A 21,988-nucleotide genomic window follows, 5' to 3' on the forward strand; every position below is an offset into this window, starting at 1 on the left:
ATAAAGCGGGGTATACAATAATAATAATAATAATAATAATAATAATAATAATAATAATAATATCTTCAATATGGCCGTGGTGCTGGGCTTTGCTGCAAACCCAACTGCAAGATTATTCTAGACTGGCGCACTGAAGGAGGTATGGGAAACAGAAGTACATAAAGAAAGAAAAAACATTGTAGATCATGAATAGAGTTTTGCAGTGAACTCTTAAAATTCCAGCATTGATTTGGTTGCTTTCACAATTTCAATGTTATTTTTCATTTAAAAAGAAGAAGAACCCACCAAAATCTAATAAAACAGAGTACCCACCACCACCCTTTTCTGGAATCACAATTGGATACACAATATTATTCCATTCACACCAGACACATTTCATAGTATTCAGCTCTGCAGTAGCAACAGACCATGACTTTTGCAGCCTTCTTTAAAAAGCCAGCAGCATTTTGGATTTATTTGCATTTTCCCCAAGCAAGCATATTGTTTTGTTGAAGCATTTATTAATGGAACATCACAGAAAGAAGCAAGGCCTGGGCAATTGGTTAAATATTTGTAAAACTTGTTCTGCCTAGTTAATTTTGAAAGTGTGCTTGTAAATATTCTATGCAATGCCAAAGATCTTCTAAATAAATGTCAAGTTTCTCTCTACCATAGTAAACATTTATTTTGACAATTGCATTAGTAAACATTATTAACACAGGGCTCTGGTTTTTCTCATGTGGTACCTGTTTGGTTGGGCTCCCTGGTGGTGCAGCAGGTTAAACAGCTGAGCTGATGAACTAGCTGACAGAAAGATCAGTGGTTCAAATCCAGGGAGCAGGGTGAGCTCCCACTCTTAGGCCCAACTTCTGTCAACCTAGCAGTTCGAAAACATGCAAATGTGAGTCGATCAATAGGTACCACTTCTGTGGGAAGATAACAGCACTCCATGCAGTCATGCCAGCGGCCAGATGACCTTGGAGGCATCTACAGACAATACCAGCTCTTTGGCTTAGAAGTGGAGGTGAGCTTCAGAGTCCCATAGTTGGACATGACTAGACTTCATGTCAAGGGGAAACCTCTACCTTGACCTTGACCTGTTTGTTAGCAAACTGATTAATTTTCTGGATGACTACTTTATAAAAAAAATAAAAAGTATGCCTATGTTCTAATTTGCAATGGCAACTAATTGACCTGAAATACCCTACATATTGTATGGAACCACATTTGTAATCCTCAGTTCTTGTGGGTTTTTTTGGGCTATATGGCCAGTTCTAGAGGCATTTCTCCTGACGTTTCACCTGCATGTATGGCAAGCATCCTCAGAGGTGAGGTCAGACCTCACCTCTGAGGATGCTTGCCATAGATGCAGGCGAAACGTCAGGAGAAATGCCTCTAGAACATGGCCATATAGCCCGAAAAAACCCACAAGAACTGAGTGATTCCAGCCATGAAAGCCTTCGACAATACACATTTGTAATATTTCATTCCAAACTAGGGGTGTGAGAGGAAAAAACACGTTGAAGAAGGAAAACAATTCCTTAATTTCTTCTGCGGATGAAAAGTGACAAAGACAAATAGTTCAAAGACAAATCTGACAACCAGAAATAACAAGGATGGTTCAAGGCCAACCGAAATATGAGCAAGAAAGCTCTCAATGGCTGGAATCATAGACACATTCCCTATCGGAGCACTCTCCAAACATGATGGCCTCTAGCATTATTATTATTACTATTACTACTATTATATTTATTTATTTATACCCCACTTTATCTCCCCAAAGGGGACTCAACACAGCTTGACAGAAAAAGCATTACTACACAATTTAAAACATATAAATATGCAAAAATTAAAACAGAATCAAACACAAGCACCATGAAAAAAATTCAGTTAAAATCCACCAAAACAGTTTAAAAAAACCACAGCACCTCGTGACTCTGTCTCAAACATATCTTAATCTTTAAAATAAAGATAAAAAGGTTTTAGCCTGCCAGACTCCAGTGGTGCTGGACTACGACCCACATCAGCATTCTAATAAACAGCACTGTATGAACCAAAGGGCAGTTCTATGTAGACAAATAAAGCGGGTCAGATCCGGCCCAACGAGGATGCCCTCAACTGAGTCCACTTCAGCAGATGGTTAGTGCAGATGGGGCCAAAGCCAGTGTAGACGGCCAGTGGAGATGGGGCCAAAGTCAGTGTAGATTGGTCAGTGTAGATGGAGCCAAAGGCAGTGTTGATGGTCAGTGTAGTTGGGGTCAAGGTCAGTGTAGATGGAGCCAAAGCCTGTGTAGATAATCAGTGTAGATGGGGGCAAAGTTTAGCACAGGCCTGGGCCAACAACGGCCCTCTCTCTAGGTGTTTTGGAGCCAGAGTCTAAAACACCTGGAGGGAGGGCTGAAATTGGCCCAGGCCTAGTCTAGTATGTAGCAGAAGGCTGCTATGGAAAATGATCTGTATCTAGAATGCTTGATGAATATAGTTAAGCAAACCTGATTGGTTATTCCAGCTGGAAATGTATACCATTGCCTACGTGACCTAACTTTACATATGCTTAGCTAGAGCGGGTTAAGAAAGACTGTTAGTGAAGAGTGAAAATGTGTAACGGGACACAGGCAAGAGTGCCCAGTGTACGTTGGTCCCATTGCATAATAGCCATTTACTGATTCTAATATATGACAACGTAACAGCATTTCTCTCCTAGATACAGATTTCACAAAACTTTCCTGCTCACAAATGTCCAGCACAGGATTCTAGCTGTCTTCTTAACATTCCCCCTTAAACATTTCCAGATCAAACAGGATTTTCTATAGCTGGGGGGGGGGGGGGGGGATCAGACTCGAAAGCTAACTTACACAAGGTGAGATCCAAAGAATCGAAGAATCCAGGCCTCATAGCTGAGAAGCCTGAATGACGATGACGATGATGATGCTGTATCTGGCCAGGTACAACACCTGACAGGGATTGTGCATATGGAATAAAGCTGCCACACCCAGAATGCCGTTTTAAAGCAGGAATGGCTAATAGAAAGCAAAGAGCTACACATGGAAAGGCAACCTAGACCCCTTCAGATGATTCGGGCAATATATCTTATTGAATGAGAAACGTAAAGTGAAGGTAGATGTCATCAGCAAAAATATCTGAAAGGGTTTTTCTGTGTGTGTCAGGAGCGACTTGAAAAACTGCAAGTTGCTCCTGGTGTGAGAAAAATGGCTGTCTGCAAGGACGTTGCCCAGGGGATGCCCGGATGATTAATGTTTTACCATCCTTGTGGGAGGCTTCTCTCATGGTCCTGCATGGGGAACTGGAACTGACAGAGGGAGCTGAACCCACTCTCCCCGGATTCAAACCTCTGACCTGTTGGTCTTCAGCTCTGTCGGCACAAGGGTTTAACCCATTGCGCCACCAGGAAGGTATCAAGGCACCTACCCTGGATCTCCACCATTTTCTATTTTGGTATTTTTACATTTAAGAGATTCCATTTCCTTGCAATTCCTTTGTTTTCCTTTTGCAGAGGAGGGCAAGAAAGGAACGGTACACGTGGCGATGTATCCCTTTTTCTTTTTGTCTTTAAAAAGTGCTTTTTTACTCAAGGGAGGCACATTCAGAGGCCCTTTCTTGGGTGTCGGGGGGGGGGGGCGAGTTAGAATTGCTCTTTCAAGACCAACATTCACATACAAAATAAGTGCTAGTTTCACTTACAATTCAAAAGTAAACACTTCTCTCTTTTTTTCCTCAAACTGAAGCAGTAATAGCTCTCCTTAAAGCACATTTAATAGGCAATCAGAGAATGCAAATAATTAAAAAGCTATAATTACAAAATATAGCAACTACCTTGCAAAATATTATAGAAAGCAATTAATAAGTACTGGGGGGAGTATTTCAACAATATGTACAAGGGAGCAGGATAATCACTATCTTTTAAAGAGGTGTTTCTCTTCCTAACGTTTCAGTGCATTCTTTGGAAATGATTTCAAACCCTTTCCTTGCCTGCATTGATCAAAATTATAGAAAGAGACACTACCTTTCCAAAATTCTTTTCTTCTTCTTCTTTTACACCCCAAATCATTGTTTTGTATTTGTGCGTGTGTTTGTGTGTGTATTTCAAGCAACAAAAAGATATAGAAAAGGCACAGGTATGTGTAATACCAGACTGAAAGAGAAAAAGAATTGAGGGAGGGAGGGAGAAAAACCAGCAACAGGCTCTGCAGGTCTGGTTGGATGTGAGAGTTTTCTCTTTCCTAATCATTATTCTAATGCAGGCATGGGCCAACTTTGAGCTTCCCTCCAGGTGTTTTAGACTACAACTCCCACAATTCCTAACAGCCTATGAGTTGCAGTCTGAAACACCTGGAGGGAGGGCCAAAGTTGGTCCATGTCTGTTCTAAAACCAAACGTGACAAAGCTTTGTTGATTAACCAGGGCACTTCCACACAGTACCTATAATTTGGGAGATAATGAGTTTAAAAGGTGACGTTTGTGCTAAACGCACGCTCAATCGCAGGAACAGAGGGAAAAACTTGTTTCAAAACAGTCCTACTTTATCCCAGTTCCGGGTGAAAAAAGGCGGATTTCCCATGAGTGTGTGGCCCTGCAGTCATGTAAAGCTTGGGATTTCTCTCTTTTACCCCTGTGGGATTTCTCTCTTTTACTTCCCACCTGTGCTAGTGTTAAAAAGCCTGAAACAGCTGATCAGATGTCAGGGCTCCCATGGAGGCACAGCTCATTTACAGCTGGTTTCAAGAGAGGAGAAGCAGGGAGCCATTAGAGGTCTCTAAAAGTGTTTATTTTAAACTTAATAATCTGAAACAAGCAATTGGGAAAAGAGAGAAATCCGGCAGCATTTTAAAAAAACATCCCCGCTGTTATGCGCTGATGTGTATATGTGCACATCAGAATCTCTCCGTATTGGTATTAGGATATTTGCATGTGCGCATATAAGCATCAGCACATAACAAGTGATTTTTTTTTTAAAGCAAACTACCGGTGGATGTCTCCTGCTCACCCTCCAGACACAGAATGGGGACCTGCTCTGAGGTCCCGGGTTTTTTTATCCCACATATTAATCCCATGTTTTGGTGCTGCCTGGAAGCACCCTGGGAAAGCCTGTAGAAAAAGAAGAGAGCACTTAAGTGCTTTCTGCATTGTTATCCCTTGGCCTGGAAGTGAGGCCAACGGAGGCTTGTTCTAAGGGAGGACAATTCCTCTGGTGCTCCCCTCTTGCGGACACTGCCTCCCCCGAGAGGCTCCTTCTCCGAATGGACAGAGGGGACGGCGAGTGGCTCAGCAGGGCCTCCGACAAGCAACTCGTGCTGCTGCTCCTGTCCAGGGGCTGAGTGGGCATGAAAGCGCAGGTGGGATTCCCAGAGGTATGTGAGCTGCTGTGCTGTTTGTTCCCCTCCTCCTTGCTAGAATTGTCTTCTCCAATAGCATAAGGTTTTGGAGAGGCTTCATCCTGTGAGCAGGAACCAATTCTGACGGCAGTACGACTTCCCTGCTCTGAGCTGCCAGGTTCAGGACATGTACTTACTTTGGCCAGCTTTTGCTGGAACTCACTTGTCCTGACTTTCTCTTCCAAGTAGCTGCTGCATTGGAATGGAGGGTCTGCTGGTGAATAAGGAGTTTTTCCGCCCTTTCCTTTTGTTTGTCCATTTTCAGTGAAGTTGTCGTGTGCAAAAGAGCTGGCTTGCAGGGACATCACTGATCTACCCCGCAAGCTGGGGTGACCAATGTGCCTCGCTTGAACCATCTGGATGCCCCCAATGGGAATCATAGGACAAGGGTTCCAGGGAAGCTGCTGGGAGTGCAGTGGGAGATGACTGAAGATGCGCTCTCCCACATGACTTGGATTACAGTTGCACATTTCATGGGGTGATTGCAAAGGTCTCATACAGAGAAGTTGATTCATAATGTCTGGAGAACATTTCCTCAATTTTGCCTTCTGTAATGACAGGAGATTATAGACACGTCATTCAACTTGCAGCCACAGCTTGGACTGTTACTCTAAGGCCCCTTCTACACTGCCATATAAAATCCAGATTATCTGCTTTGAACGGGATGATATGCCAGTGTAGACTCATATAATCAAGTTCAAAATGGATCATGTGGATTGTCTGATTTGATTATATGACAGTGTAGAAGGGGCCTAAAACAGAATCATAGAATCGTAGGATCATAAGACTCATAGAATCATTGACTTGAAAGAGACCTCGTGGGCCATCCAGTCCAACCCCATTATGCCAAGAAGCAGGAAAAATTGCATTCAAAGCACCCTGACAGGTGTCCATCCAGCCTCTGTTTAAAAGCCTCCAAAGAAGGAGCTTCCAACATGCTCTAGGGCAGAGAGTTCCACTGCTGAACAGCTCTCACAATTAGGAAGTTTTTCCTAATATTCAAGTGGAATCTCTTTTCCTGTAGTTTGAAGCCATTGTTCCGCACCCTAGTCTCCAGGCCAGCAGAAAACAAGTTTACTCCCTCCTCCCTATTACTTACCCTCCCATCTTGATCCATGGCCTCTGTCATGTCTCCTCTCAGCCTTCTCTTCTGAAGGCTAAACATGCCCAGCTCTTTCAGCTGCTCTGTCCTCATAGGGCTTGTTCTCCAAACCCTTGATCATTTTAGCCGCCCTCCTCTGGACACATTCCAGTTTAGAGTCCCTTCAATTGTGGTGCCCAGAATTGGACACAGTATTCCAGATGTGGGGTGGATCTAGACACTATTCTCCTATTGATGCAGGCCAAAATCCCATTGGCTTTTTTTGCCACCGCATGACATTCCTGGCTCATGTTCCCCTTCCTCCCCATGAGGACTCCAAGATCTTTTTCACATGTACTGCTCTCGAGCCAGGCGTCCCCCATTCTGTATCTTAAATAACAAACACTATGTGTGTAACACAATTTGAAACATTTTCTGTTCCTGGTTTGAAAGTGTTATTTCCTGTTTAATTGAACAGCCTTACTTTGAAAGTCATTGTTCTACAGTATTTACTTTTCTGAATTCAAAAGTAGGTAAATATTTATTAAACTCCTAACATCAGCACATATATATATATCCCCCGCTCTTGGCCTTTGGGAAAAACTTGAAAACTTTCCTGTGTGGAATAGCTTTTAACTTATGGTGACATGACAGAAGCCTGGGACCTACACTTTATAATCACAATTTACCTCCCTGGGTATTTTAGACTGTTTAATTGATAATTTTACATCCAGTATGGACTGATTTGGAATTATTTGAATGAGTTATTTTATATTGTTATTTTTAACAATGGTTGTAAACCACCTTGAGTCCTTGGAGAAAGGCGATATAGAAATATCCCAAATAAATAAATAAATAAATCTCTCAGAATGTTACCATATATCATAAAAGGAGTGACATTATTTCTCAGGGTAGTACAATCATTATGTAACTTAGGTATTCTTCAACTGGTGCAAAAAACAAATTTAAGATAATCCTGTAGATTTTTGTTCTAAGGGAGGGCTATTCTTCTGGTGCTGATGAAGAAAGATTATACGGTTTTTAATTTTTATGTAAACTATAAGTTTAAAACTTTTTAAAAAGTTCTCTGTCTGTATGATCGCATGTGCTGCCTTATCCTCTACTTCTGTTTACAGTTGCACATATTATATATAATAAGTTTTAACCCTTTTATGAACCCAAAATAATCACTTTTTAAAAAAATAAAGCGTGGAAAAGTTTTAAAAACTATATTGCAAAAAATAATTGGTGAAATAACTCTTCATGTCGATAGTTATCTCCACACTCAGGCTTTTAACATAAAGAGACTTCAAAAGCACAGATTTGACCTGAATTAGCTTAAACGGAATTAGTTTAACAAGGTCCTAATTTTTCAAAAAAGTAACTCAAAAGGATAACACCAGATTTCCATTGCATCTTCCTACTCATTTATTTCCATCATTCTTTAAAAAAAAAAAAAAAAAAAAAGAAGTCATCCCTTCTCTTAAAAATATTTTTCTTAATTGAATGCAATCCATTTGCAGATCCCTGATGTGAAAATTATAAAGCTTACCATTTTAGGTTCTTCATACAGCTCTGTACTTTTGTCAAAGGACCAGTGAGGTAGAGGCATCAGAGGTGATATTTCAGGCTGAGTTTTAGACAAGCTATGAACTTCTTTGACTGCTTCAGAGAGGTGACAAGAGGGTGGGTTTTGTGAAGGTGACGGTTCTGAGCAGCTCCCAGAGAACAGTTCATTCATGGATAGGTATCTCACCGCTGCTATTTCCCTGACTGGAGAAACGTGCCACACAGGAGACATGCTTCGTTCTGGTGAAAGGTACGCCTGTGATGACCACTCTTGACTTGGAGAAATGTATCTGTTTAAGGACCACTCGGGTTGTGGGGACAGACTAGATGGTGGGGCTGCCTCTTGGCTTGGAGATATTACCCAGTGAGAGGAAGAGATCCCCAGCCCCAAGGAGGGGCTTCTCAATAAGGAGGTCTCTTCTGAAGATGAGAACCTCTTAGGTGGAAATTCACGCTTGGTCAACACTTGCCTGCTACTTGTAGTCAGCATTGATTGATAACTGCCCACACTATCAGAGCCTGACTTTATTCCAGAACAAGTGTCTTTGTGGATGGAGAAATCCACTGACAAAAGCATCTGAGGCTTTGCCACTGATCCCTTCTTAGCAGAAGCCAAGAGCAAACTAGAAGTCAAAACTGGGCTGTGAAGTCTCAGGGAGCTGTGACAGGGCACAACTTCACTGCTGACCAATGGCCATTTTATTTCTGATCCTGAGCTGCCTGTCTTATGATTCTGAACAGTACGCTCTTTGCTACAGACAACATTCTGCATTGAAGGCAAAGCTGCTGTGGTTCCTTTCTTATGGGGAGAGGGATCACTTCTTAGACAATGCCCTTGGAATGGAGTGTTCTTCGTTTCCCAGGGCTTTAACAGTGAATTGTTTTCGCTCTCCTCCCACTCCTCCTCCTCCTCCTCCTCCTCTTCCTCCTCCTCACTGTCATCCTCCTCCTCATCATCCTCCTCTTCCAAATCTGAAAACTTATGTTCTTCAAAGAGCTCAGATCCTTCCTGCCCTTCTGAATCTTGGAAGGTATCTTCATTAGTCCCTAAAAGAAAGAAAGAAACAGATAACATAGCAAATATGCAGTTTCAAATAAGCGTTTCCCAAGTCCTAGATCCTAGAGTTGAAAGAGATCACAAGAGCCACCCAACCCCTGCCATGGTGGAATTCACAATTTAATTGCTCCCAACAGAAAACCTCCAGAGAAGGAGGTTCCATCACAATACGAAGCACCATATTCCATGGCGGAACAGCCAGAAGTTCCTTGTCAGGTTCAAGTGGAATCTCTTCTTATGGCCAGGAAGTTTTTCCTAATGTTCAATGGAATCTCCTCTCCTGAGATTTGAACCCATGACTCCATTGAGTCCTAGTTTCCAGGGCAGCAGAAAAAATCCTACTTCCTCTTCCTTATGATACATGGCTCTCATGTCTCCTCCTCTAAACCTTTTCTTCTGCAGACTAAACATGCCCAGCTCTTTAAGACACTCCTCAGAGGGATTTATGATCTCCAAACCTTTGATTGTTTTAGTTTCCTTCCTCCTCTGGATACCTTCCAGCTTAGAGTCAGTATCTCTTTTGAACAGAATTGGACTCAGTGTGATTCCAAGTAAAGAGGTCTGACCAAAGCCGAAAAGAGAGACACAAGGACTTATTATTATTATTATTATTATTATTATTATTATTAAACTTTATTTGTATCCTGCTAGCATCTCCCGAAGGACTCGATGCGGCTTACAAAGGCCAAGGTCTCAACACAACAACAGCATAACAAAACAACTCAAAGCAAAATCAAAAACATAAAGCAATAACAACAAAACATTACACCATAACACAGTAAAAACTAGGGCCGGGCCAAGTAATGGGTACAGAATTAAAACGTGCTGGGTGTGACAGGTGGTATGTTGGATTTCAGGGCAAGTGCAATGTGCAGAGAATCTTAAAATTCTAATGAAGTGCTTCTGGGACAAATGCTGGAGTTTTCCTATTCCGGAAAGGCACATCGGAATAGCCAGGTCTTCAAACTCTTCCTAAAGACTGCCAACGTGGGTGCTAGTCTGATGTCTTTGGGGAGGGTGTTCCAGAGTCGGGAGGCAACCACAGAAAAGGCCCTGTCCCTCGTCCCAACGAAACGTGCCTGCGACGCAGGTGGATCGCAAGCAGGGCCTCTCCAGATGAACGAAGGAAGCGCGTGGATTCGTAGACGGAGATGCAGTCACGCAGATAGGATGGTCCCAAACTTTGTAGGGCTTTGTAGGTAAGTACCTGCACCTTGAATTGGGATCGGAAGGTAAACGGCAGCCAATGGAGCTCCTTAAGGAGCACCAGTTAACATCCTGGCCGCCGCCCAGTTGAAATTTTCGAGCCATTTTCAAGGGCAGCCCCACGTAGAGCGCATTACAGTAATCCAATCTAGAGGTGAACAAGGCATGGACCACCCCAGCCAGATCAACCTTTGCGAGGTACGGTCGCAGCTGGAGCACAAGTCTCAGTTGTGCAAAAGCCCTCCCGGACACCGCCGACGCCTGAGCCTCAAGCGTAAGTGATGAATCCAAGAGGACTCCCAAACTGCGAACCTGTGACTTCAGGGGGAGTGTAACCCCGTCCAGCACAGGTTGCCACCCTATACCCCGATCCGGTTTACGATCAACCAGGAGGACCTCTGTCTTGTCGGGATTGATCTTCAGCTTGTTCGTCCTCATCCAGATCGCCACAGCGGCCAGACAATCGTCCAGCACACAAGGGGCCTCCTTGGAATTAGGTGGAAAAGAGTAGTAAAGTTGTGTGTCATCTGCGTAGAGATGGCACCTAACTCCGAAACTCTGGATGACCTCTCCCAGCGGTTTCATGTAGATGTTAAAAACCATGGGAGACAAAATAGAGCCTTGCGGGACCCCACAGGTCAAAGGCCAGGGGTCCAAGCAGGCATCTCCCAGCTTCACCATCTGATCGACCCTCCAGGAAGGACCGGAGCCACGACAAAAACGTGCCCCCAAGACCCATCCCAGAGAGTCGACCCAGAAGGATACCATGATTGATGGTATTGAAAGCCGCTGAAATGTCCAAGAGCACCAACAGAGTCACACTCCCCCTTTCCAGCTCTCTACGGAGGTCATCCACCAAGGTGACCAAGGCCGTCTCAGTGCTGTGGCCAGGCCTGAAACAAGACTGTGACTGATCTAGGTAGTTGTTGTCATCTAGAAAGCCCTGGAGCTGGGAGGCAACCACCAGCTCCAGCACCTTGCCCAAGAAAGGGAGGTTGGAGATTGGTCTGAAGTTGTTCAGCACTGTGGAGTCGAGGGAGATGTTTTAAAGTAGTGGACGACGCACAGCTTGTTTCAATTGAGATTGAAAAAACCCCTGCTCCAGGGATGCATTAATGATCAACACAAACCAATCAACCAACCCCTCCCTGGCCGATTTAATTAGCCAAGACGGGCAAGGGTCTAGAGCCGACGTGGTCGCCCTCACAGCACCAAGGACCGCCTCCACGGTCTCAGGAAGAACAAGCCTAAAAGAATCCCATAAAGTTGGACAAGCAGATGCCTCAATCACCTCCCCTGGTACTGTGGTAAAATTGGAGTCCAGCTCAAGACGTGTCTGAGCAACTTTGTCTGCAAACTTCCCTCGATCTGTACAGTAGGCTCCTTTGGATGCAGCCCATTGACTTTTTAGCTGCTGCATCACACTCTTGGCTCATGTTGAGTTTGGTGTCACGAAAACTCCAATATCTTTTCCACATGTGTCTCTGCAGGCGTTACCTATCCTGTCGCTGCTTTTCATTTTTTCTGCCTACATGAAGCTGGTGGGGGAGATCATCCAAAGTTTCGGAGTACAGTGTTATCTGTATGCACATGACATCTAACTCTGTCACTCCTTCCCACCTGTTACTAAGGAGGCTGTCCAGACCTGTGTCGGACGAGATGAGGGCTAACACATTGAAACTGAATCCAGATAAGACAGAGGTCCTTCTGGTCAGTCGAAAGGCCAAATAGGGGATAGGGTTACAGCCTGTGCTGGATGGGGTCACACTCCCCCTGAAGGCACAGGTTTGCAGCTTGGGACTGATCCTGGATTCATCGCTGAGCCTGGAACCCCAGGTCTCAGTGGTGGCCAGGGGAGCTTTTGCACAGTTAAAACTTGTGCGCTAGCTGTGCCCATACGTGGTCTGATCTGGCCACGGTGGTCCATGCTCTTGTTACAACCCGACTAGATTACTGCAACACACTCTACGTGGGGTTGCCCTTGAAGACTGTTCAGAAACTCCAACTTGTCCAACGGGCAGCAGCTAGACTGCTCACTGGAGCAGCATACAGGGAACATACCACCCCCTGTTACGTCAGCTCCACTGGCTGCCGGTCTAGTTCTGAGCACAATTCAAAGTGCTGGTTTTGGCCTATAAAGTCCTATACGGTTTCGGCCCAGCCTACTTGTTCGAACGCCTCTTCCTCTACATTCCACCTCGGAATTTAAAATCGTCCGGGGAGGCCTTGCTCTTGATCCAGCCTTTTTCGCAAACGCGGTTAGTTGAAACGAGAGACAGGGCCTTCTCAGTGGTGGCTCCCCATCTGTGGAACTCATTCCCCAGTGAAATTAGGTTGGTGCCATCTCTCCTTTCCTTCAGGAAAAAGCTCAAAACGTAGTTGTGGGATCAGGCATTTGGACAGCAGGCTTAGCAGCAATCAAAGTTGATGTATGTGAACTAATAATGGACAGACTTTGGACTAAGTCCCTGAACGTTGAATCGAATTTGGATGTGGCCATATTATTGTTAATAATATTTTAACTGCCTATTTATACTTAATTTTTTAATCAATGTTTTAATTGTGTTTTATTGCTATGTTATGTGTTGGCATTGAATTGTTGCCGGTGTAAGCCTCCCTGAGTCCCCCCTCGGGTGCTGAGAAGGACGGGGTACAAATGTTTAAAATAAATAAATAAAATAAATAAGTGCTGTATCTTACATTTGTCCTTGTTGACATTCATTGTGTTAGTTTTGGCCAATCTGCTCTCTAAGTCATTTTGAATTTTGATCCTGTCCTCTGGAGTGGAGTATTTACTCTCCCTCCCAGTTTGGTCCCATCTGCACACTTTGTTTCCTATAAGTTATAATTTGTGCTGGAAGACTTGGGAAATAATCTTATAGAGAAATCTCTAGGAATCTTTAGATTCTTCAACAATTTTCTTATCTATCCTGAAAGTAAACAGGTCTTAGTAGTAGGCGACTCCCTCCTTAGAGGAACGGAAGCCGTCATTTCCAGACCAGGTGGGATGGCTCGAGAAATATGCTGCCTACCGGGGGCAAAAATACACCATATCAGTCAGAGGCTCACCAGGCTCCTCAAGCCCCATCATCGTCCACCCCTCATGTTGATTCATGTAGGAACCAATGATACTGCTAGGCATACTTTTCAAAAGATCATAAATGATTTTTGAACTCTCGGAACAAAGCTAAAACAATGTAATGTACAGGTGGTCTTTTCATCCCTCCTCCCAGTTGTAAGACAAGGTCCTACAAAGGCCAGAAAAATAGTACAGGTCAATGACTGGCTTAGAAAATGGTGTCAGGAGGAACGCTTTGGCTTCCTCGACCATGGCCTGCTTTTCCAGGAGGATGGCCTACTGGCAAGGGACGGGGTGCATCTTACACAAGTAGGAAAACACCTTTCTGCTCACAGACTCGCAAATCTCATTAGGCACACTTTAAACTAGGTCCACCGGGGGAAGGGGACAACAGCCTTGCGAACACTACTTTACCCACAACGTCAGGGAACCGCCAGAAGGCTAAATGGAGGGCTGCACAAACACAACGAGGACCAAGTACCAAAAGCACAATAATTCCAATTAAACAGCTCAGGGGAAAATCTCAGGGGCTCACATGTCTTTACACTAATGCACAGAGCAGGGGAAATAAACAAGACGAACTCCAACTTTTAGCACAACACCACAAATATGATATCATAGGCATCACTGAAACCTGGTGGGATGACTCCTATCGCTGGAATGTAGACATCGAGGGCTATAACCTCTTTCACAGAAACCGAACAAAGGGGAGAGGAGGCGGAGTAGCCTTATATGTCCAAAACTCTTATGCTGCAGAAGAGATGCAAGACAGCAATCTAGGAAACCAGCCTGAAAGCATCTGGATAAGAATCAAGGGTACTGGGACTCAAAAGGATGTCAATGTAGGCGTCTACTACAGACCTCCAAGCCAGGAGGAAGAACTTGATGAAGTCTTCTGCCAACAGTTGACAAAACAGGCACATGGGCAATTTCAACTATCCCGATATTTGCTGGAAAACAAACTCGGCCAAGAGTACAAGGTCCAACAAATTCCTCCTTTGCCTTGCAGACAATTTCATGGTCCAGAAGGTAGAAGAGGCAACAAGGGGGTTGGCTACTCTTGATCTCATCCTAACAAATGCGGAAGACCTGATCGATGCGGTCAAAGTGGTCGGATCCTTAGGGGCAAGTGACCATGTGCTCCTGCAATTTGAGGTACAAAGGACGGCCTAAACTAAGACAAGTCAAAACCGCATTTTGGACTTTAGGAGAGCTGATTTCCGAGAAATGAAGGAAACACTGAGCAACATTCCGTGGACACAGATACCAAAAGACAAGGGAGTTACGGATGGATGGGAATTTCTCAAGAGTGAAATACTCAAGGCGCAATTGCAAACTGTGCCAACAAAGAGAAAAAAATAGGACAAGTGCAAAGAAGCCAGAATGGATGTCCAAAGAACTTCTAGCTGTGCTAAAACAAAAAAGAGACATGCACAAGAAGTGGAAAAAGGGAGAAACCACCAAAGAAGAATTCAAATAAATAGACAACACCTGTAGGGAAAAGGTCCGCAAGGCTAAAGCACAAAACGAGCTCAGGCTTGCCAGGGAGATTAAAAACAATAAAAAGAGCTTCTTTTCTTATGTCAGTAGAAAAAGGAAAAACAAGGAGGTGATAGGACCTCTTTGAGGAGAAGATGGGGCAATGCGGACAGGGGGTAGGGAAAAGGCAGAACTACTTAATGCCTTCTTTGCCTCAGTCTTCTCACAAAAAGAAAGTCATCTTCAACCTCAGCAAGATGGAGTGAATGAGGGATTAGAGGACATCCAACCCCACATTGGGAAACAAGTCATCCAGGAATACCTGGCCACTCTAAATGAGTTCAAGTCCCCAGGGCCAGATCAACTACACCCAAGAGTACTGAAGGAACTAGCGGAAGTCATCTCGGAACCATTGCAATGATCTTTGAGAGTTCTTGGAGAACGGGAGAAGTTCCAGCAGACTGGAGGAGGGGCAATGTGGTCCCAATCTTCAAGAAGGGAAAAAAGGATGACCCAAACAATTACTGTCCGGTCAGCCTCACGTCGATACCAGGCAAGATTCTGGAAAAGATTGTTAAAGAAGTGGTCTGCAAACACTTCGAAACAAATGCGGTCATCACTAATAGTCAACATGGATTTACCAAAAACAAGTCATGCCAGACTAATCTGATCTCTTATTTCGATAGAGTTACAAGCTGGATAGAAGCAGGGAATGCCGTGGATGTAGCGTACCTAGATTTCAGTAAGGCCTTCGACAAGGTCCCCCATGACCTTCTGGCAAACAAACTAGTCCAATGTGGGCTAGGCAAAACTACGGTGATGTGGATCAGTAATTGGTTAAATGGACGAACCCAGAGGGTGCTCACTAATGCTTCCTCTTCATCCTGGAAAGAAGTGACGAGCGGAGTGCCGCAGGGTTCTGTCCTGGGCCCGGTCCTGTTCAACATCTTTATTAATGACTTAGATTAAGGGCTAGAAGGCATGATCATCAAATTTGCAGACGACACCAAATTGGGAGGGATAGCCAATACGCCAGAGGACAGGAGCAGAATTCAAAACGATCTTGACAGATTAGAGAGATGGGCCAAAACTAACAAAATGAAGTTCAACAGTGACAAATGCAAGATACCCCACTTTGGCAGGAAAAACGAAATGCAAAGATACAGAATGGGGACAATGCCTGGCTCGAGAGCAGTATGTGTGAAAAGGATCTTGGAGTCCTCGTGGACAACAAGTTAAACATGAGCCAACAATGTGATGTGGCGGCAAAAAAAGCCAATGGGATTTTGGCCTACATCAATAGGAGCATAGTGTCTAGATCTAGGGAAGTCATGCTACCCCTCTATTCCGCTTTGGTTAGACCACACCTGGAATATTGTGTCCAATTCTGGGCACCACAATTCAAGAGAGATATTGACAAGCTGGAATGTGTCCAGACCAGGGCAACTAAAATGATCAAGGGTCTGGAGAACAAGCCCTATGAGGAGCGGCTTAAGGAGCTGGGCATGTTTAGCCTGAAGAAGAGAAGGCTGAGAGGAGATAGGATAGCCATGTATAAGTATGTGAGAGGAAGCTACAGGGAGGAGGGAGCAAGCTTGTTTTCTGCTTCCCTGGAGACTAGGACACGAAACAATGGCTTCAAACTACAAGAAAGAAGATTCCATCTGAACATGAGGAAGAACTTCCTGACTGTGAGAGCTGTTCAGCAGTGGAACTCTCTGCCCCGAAGTGTGGTGGAGGCTCCTTCTTTGGAAGCTTTTAAACAGAGGCTGGATGGCCATCTGTCAGGAGTGATTTGAATGCTTCTTGGCAGGGGGTTGGACTGGATGGCCCATGAGGTCTCTTCCAACTCTAGGATTCTATAATCTATGATCCTAAATCATGAAGAGTAGTTCGATAACACAACAACAACATTTTTAATACAGTCCAAATACCCTTATTGCACCGTAAAAGGTATAAGATACAAGGTATGCAAGGTTAGTAAGGCCAAAAATAGCCAAAAAATAATTTATTTTAACCTGAAAAATTTCGGCGGGAGGATTGAACCCCTAACTGCCCCCCCTCCCGGCTACAGGCCTGACTCCTGGAACCCCAGGAAGAGAGGGAGAGGGGAGGGAGAAGGCAGGTGTGTGAAGGAGAGATCAAGTGGCTGAGGAGAGGCTCCGTGGCCCCCATGTTGAGGGTGCGTGAGCTTGCCTGCCTCTGCCAGCAAAGAGAGAGCATGTGTGCAAGACAGAGAGGTGGTTGACGCCTCTCTTTCCTTGGAGCGCGCACACAGCCACCACCCTTTGCAGCTCCCCATCCTTGTTCCCCCATCCTTGTTCACTCTTAAACAGGCAACAGCTGTGCAATTGGGGCACACACATGCACTTGTGCTTCACCCTCCTTTGGCTGGCATGCACTCTCCCTCCCTTGCCTCCCCCCCCCCTTCAAACAAGCAGCAGCTGCAGAGAGAGAGAGGATGTGAGGAGGAAGCTATCAAGCAAGCGCACGAGGGCAAGTGAGCAGACAGGGTCACGTGCCCTGGTTTCCTCCTTCTCTCTTTCACTCTCCTCCAACGGCAGCAAGCACCCCCAGACATGGACCTTATTTTGGGTCTCATGGCCCACCTATGAGCCATGCCCCATGGGTTGGGAACCACTGATCTAGAATATCATCTTTCACTTGTTTTCCAAAGAAACAGACAGCACCATCTATGAGGACCAAATTTTTCCTATTACTTAGAATGGAGTCCAGGCTTAGTTAGTTAGGATAGAGCTCAGGATCCCCTTTGTTCAGACATCTATGAATTTAACCTAAAAGATTTATCTACTTCCCACTTTATCCAGGAGCCAATTCAAATGTTCCCACTTTATCCAGGAGCCAATTCAAGCTACCTATCCAAACGTATCTCTGTCTATGAACCCACCAGGACTCTAAGATCTTCTGGGGAGGCCCTGCTCTCGATCCCACCTGCGTCTCAAGCACGGCTGGCGGGGATGAGGGACAGGGCCTTCTCTGTGGTGGCCCCTCGGCTGTGGAACGCCCTTCCCTTGGACATCAGATCAGCCCCTTCGTTAATGGTATTTCGAAGGAAACTAAAAACCTGGCTGTTTGAACAGGCGTTCGGATAAACGGTGCATTTGTACATGATGAATATAGGATACGGAATTTGGACGACGAATTGGATCATGATTCTAGTTACGAGACGTTAATGTGTTGATATTGATGTGTTATTACCCTGTATATTATGTTGTTTAATGGTTTTTTAAATTTTTGATGCCTGTTGGATTGACTTTTTTGCTCTTGTTGTGAACCGCGTTGAGTCGTCTACGGGCTGAGAAACTGCGGTATACAAGTAAAGCAAATAAATAAATAAATAAATAAAATGTCCTAGGAAGTTTCATCTAAAAGAAGGAGGAGGAAGAGCTTAAAGGCGGCAATAGCTACTTCCTATGATAAGCCTGCCCCTCCTTAGATTTTTTTTTAAAAAGCCTTGTTCCGTAATTTTGCAGCTGAAAATAAGATCAAGAAATTCAACCTTTTTTTGAGTTCAGTTCTAACCAGCTTGAACAGAAGATGCAATATGGTATAGGACTGTTTGTTACCTTCTTCTGCTTCTGGCTCCACTAGTGAAGACACCAACACACCTAGCTCCTGGCATTTTTTGCTGTGAGCTTTTGACTTCAAATGTTTAGTCAGATTCCCTGAAACAATAAAAAGGAATGCATATGTATTGATTGTATTTTGCTTTCTGTGCAGTGCAACAAAATGGTCGTGTGCATTGAAGAGCATTGCCTACACAATGCGTTCTTGTTCTCTTGGAACAATTTCTTTTTCTTACTCCAAAGCAGTTCCCTTAAGTGGCTAAGCATATATTTAGTAGGATTACGTGATCGATGAAATTTTCATTTCAAAACTCATTACAAAATTAGGGAGTGCCAGTGTTATATTTCTAAAGTGTTTCTAAAGTATCATTAGTGAAAAATTCATTACTATAATGAGAGTAATGAAATTTCATTACTTTTTGTTATGGTAGTTGTGCCAGTGGGGAAACTTAGGGGGCTCCTTTCTCCTTCATTTTTATAGCTATTGGGGAGAAACCTGATACAATGGTAGAACACATTGAATACTATGAACCCATCATGTTTCAGAACATTTCACTTATCCATGGATTTTTGGGGAATTTTCAAAGTTTTTATAAACATTTTTTTTAAAAAACCTACAAGAGCGATCTCCTTGAATTTTCTCTACAATGACACAAGAGGATAATTCCCCACAACTTTCAGAAATATTCATACATCTACTGATTTTAGGGAATTTTTAAAAAACATTTTGACAAAACGTATTTTTTAAAAAAGCCACAACAGCTATCTCATTGAAAATCTCTCTCTCTCTCTCTCTCTCTCTCTCTCTCTCATTAATCAATAGAACTTCCATGTAAGTATTTCTTCCCAGCCCAGCAAAGATTTATTTATCATGTCATCCGCAACCAGAACATTGTATTACATTTCTAACAGAACAAAACAAACAAACAGATAAAAAAAAACAAAAAACACAAATTTTGCAAACTTGGTAGCTGATTAAATGTCCTTTGACCAGTATCTGGCCACTTACTTCCTAGAAGTCTCAGCCTGTCCTCTTACTTTGCAGATTCAACCATGCCTTGGAACTCTGGCTGGCTGCTGATGTGACGGTGGGACACATCTTACCCTCTCCTGATTGGGGCTTCCTGATGCTGAGCAGAATTCTGGGAAATGTAGTTCAGGGCAAGGCCTTTTGCATTCTCTGGCATAGGGCTCCCTGTCTTTCCAGACTACATATCCCAGTGAACTCTGCTTTCTCTCTGCTTTCCCTCTCCTCATGGCGAGAGGCCATTCATTTAAAGAGGAAAGGGAGCCTTTTTGGCTTGGCTTGGCTTCCTTGCACTGAAAATGAAAATGACTTTGGGAGGCTTCTGATGTTTAAAGAATTCAAACGAAAAAGTTTCGATTCTTAAGTTTTTGGTGCGGGCCATGCCCATGTATCAGATATTGCTTCCAAAGTATGAATGTAGCAAATTTAATTCAACTTATGCGGACTAACACTAATTTTTCACAGCCCTAATATTTAGTTGTCTGAATCCTTGGATGACTACGATGCAACTTTCACACAACTCGCTCTCATGCAAACATTGAAAGAAAGAAAAAAGCATCCTTTTCCACAATTGTGAATTATAGCACCACATAGTCACTTTCACCTAAAGTACCAGCTACTTTAATTCCAGTGACCAACTTCTTCCTACTACTTTGAATGGAGTCTAGGATGAGTTATGAGTGAGTCCAGAATCCCCTTGTTCTTTCATCTACCTTTGGAAAGACCAAATTATATGAAAATTTGTTGGACAGCCCATGTTTACCAGAGTCAGGCCCCTTCTATGTTGCAATATAATCCAGATATTATGAGTTGCATTGTAGTATTTATAATCATATTGTTTTTATCATTTGTAATTATTTGAAACAGCCAGTAGACCAACTCAATTAAAATATTCAGATCTATCCATCCATCCATACAGCCAGCCAGTGAATGAGAGTAGTAGCACAATTCTTAGTTCATACTAGGGGGATGAAAGAAAAAATGGACCGGAAGGAGTTGTAGACCAAACTCGTTTTATCATGTGAACCATGAAAAGAAAACATGCATTCCACTTTGGCATTGTATCAAGAAAGCACCTTCTCTTCCAACTTACCACACTGCAGCATATGACTATGATAGCATACATTGGGGGGGGGGGGAGTATTTAGTCAGATACCAATTGTGCAAGTTCTCCCACTTAAAAAGATGAGAGAGGCCTGTAATTGACATCATAGATAGACTTCAACTATGAGAGACAACATGAGAAAACACATCCAGAAAATCACTTTGTCTGATTTTCATTGAATTTATTTGCAAATTATGGTGGAAAATCAGTATTTGATCCCCTACAAAACAAGCAAGATTTCTGGCTCTCACGGGCCTGTAACTTCTTCTTTAGGAGGCTCCTCTGTCCTCTACTCATTACCTGTAGTAATGGCAACTATCTGAACTTGTTATCAGTATAAAAGACTCCTGTCCACAACTCAAGCAGTCACACTCCAAACTCCACTATGGTGAAGGCCAAAGAGCTGTCAAAGGACACCAGAAACAAAATTGTTGCCCTGCACCAGACTGGGAAGCCTGAATCTGCAATAGGCAAGCAGCTTGGTGTGAAGAAATCAACTGTGGGAGCAATAATTAGAAAATGGAAGAGATACAAGACCACTGATAATCTCCCTTGATCTGGGGCTCCACGCAAGATCTCACCTCGTGGGGTCAAAATGATCACAAGAACGGTGAGCAAAAATCCCAGAACCACACGGGGGAACCTAGTGAATGATCTGCAGAGAGCTGAGACCAATGTAACAAAGGCTACCATCAGTAACACACTACGCCGCCAGGGACTCAGAATTTGCAGTCCCAGACATGTCCCCCTGCTTAAGCCACTACATGTTCGGGGCCGACTGAGGTTTACTAGAGAGCATTTGGATGATCCAAAAGAGTATTGGGAGAATGTCATATGGTCAAATGAAACCAAAGTAGAACTGTTTGGCAGAAACACAACTCGTCGTGTCTGGAGGAGAAAGAATGCTGAGTTACATCCAAATAACACCATACCTACTGTGAAGCACGGGGGTGGCAACATCATGCTTTGGGGCTTTTTCTGTGCAAAGGGACCAGGGTGACTGATCCGTATATATGAAAGAATGAATGGGGCCATGTATTGTGAGATTTGTGAGATTTTGAATGCAAAACCCCTCCTGGAGGAGGCAGAGTGTAACAAGTCAAACTGCTCCTGAGGGAAAAATGAGGTGTTTTCAGTGTGGAAGGTGGGATCATATAAGGTATCAATGTCCCCTTTTAAGAAAAGAAAAGACAACACTCTTTGTTTCTGCCAAACAGTTCTACTTTGGTTTCATTTGACCATATGACATATACTTGGTGCTGATCCCCATAATAGAGATAATTAACCCAGTTACAGTACAACACCAGCTCTCTCATGGCTTAAAACGAATACATACATTCTTTCATTGCAATCTTATCAAACCAGCTTACATTTTTAAAACAGATAATAAATGTCTATTGTAGGCGTACATTATGATAAAATATTT

General features: G+C 43.6%; 1 protein-coding gene across 5 annotated transcripts in view; it reads right to left on the bottom strand.

The window, feature by feature from the left end:
- Positions 1–2,800: 2,800 nt before the first annotated feature.
- HIVEP3 (HIVEP zinc finger 3) overlaps positions 2,801–21,988 on the bottom strand; it is a 182,260-nt gene continuing 163,072 nt past the window's right edge. For 4 of the 5 annotated variants that reach the window (XM_067473636.1, XM_067473637.1, XM_067473635.1 and 1 more), the window contains 3 exons: positions 18,431–18,529; positions 8,006–9,069; positions 2,801–5,920 (listed from right to left, as the gene is read on the bottom strand). In XM_067473636.1, the coding sequence (XP_067329737.1) occupies positions 5,108–5,920; positions 8,006–9,069; positions 18,431–18,529 (1,976 nt within the window). In that variant the 3' untranslated portion in view covers positions 2,801–5,107. The remainder of the gene's footprint in view (positions 5,921–8,005; positions 9,070–18,430; positions 18,530–21,988) is intronic. The other variant, XM_067473639.1, reaches the window with a different exon arrangement.

Source organism: Anolis sagrei, chromosome X (genome assembly GCF_037176765.1).
Source record: "Anolis sagrei isolate rAnoSag1 chromosome X, rAnoSag1.mat, whole genome shotgun sequence".
Lineage (NCBI taxonomy): Eukaryota > Metazoa > Chordata > Lepidosauria > Squamata > Dactyloidae > Anolis > Anolis sagrei.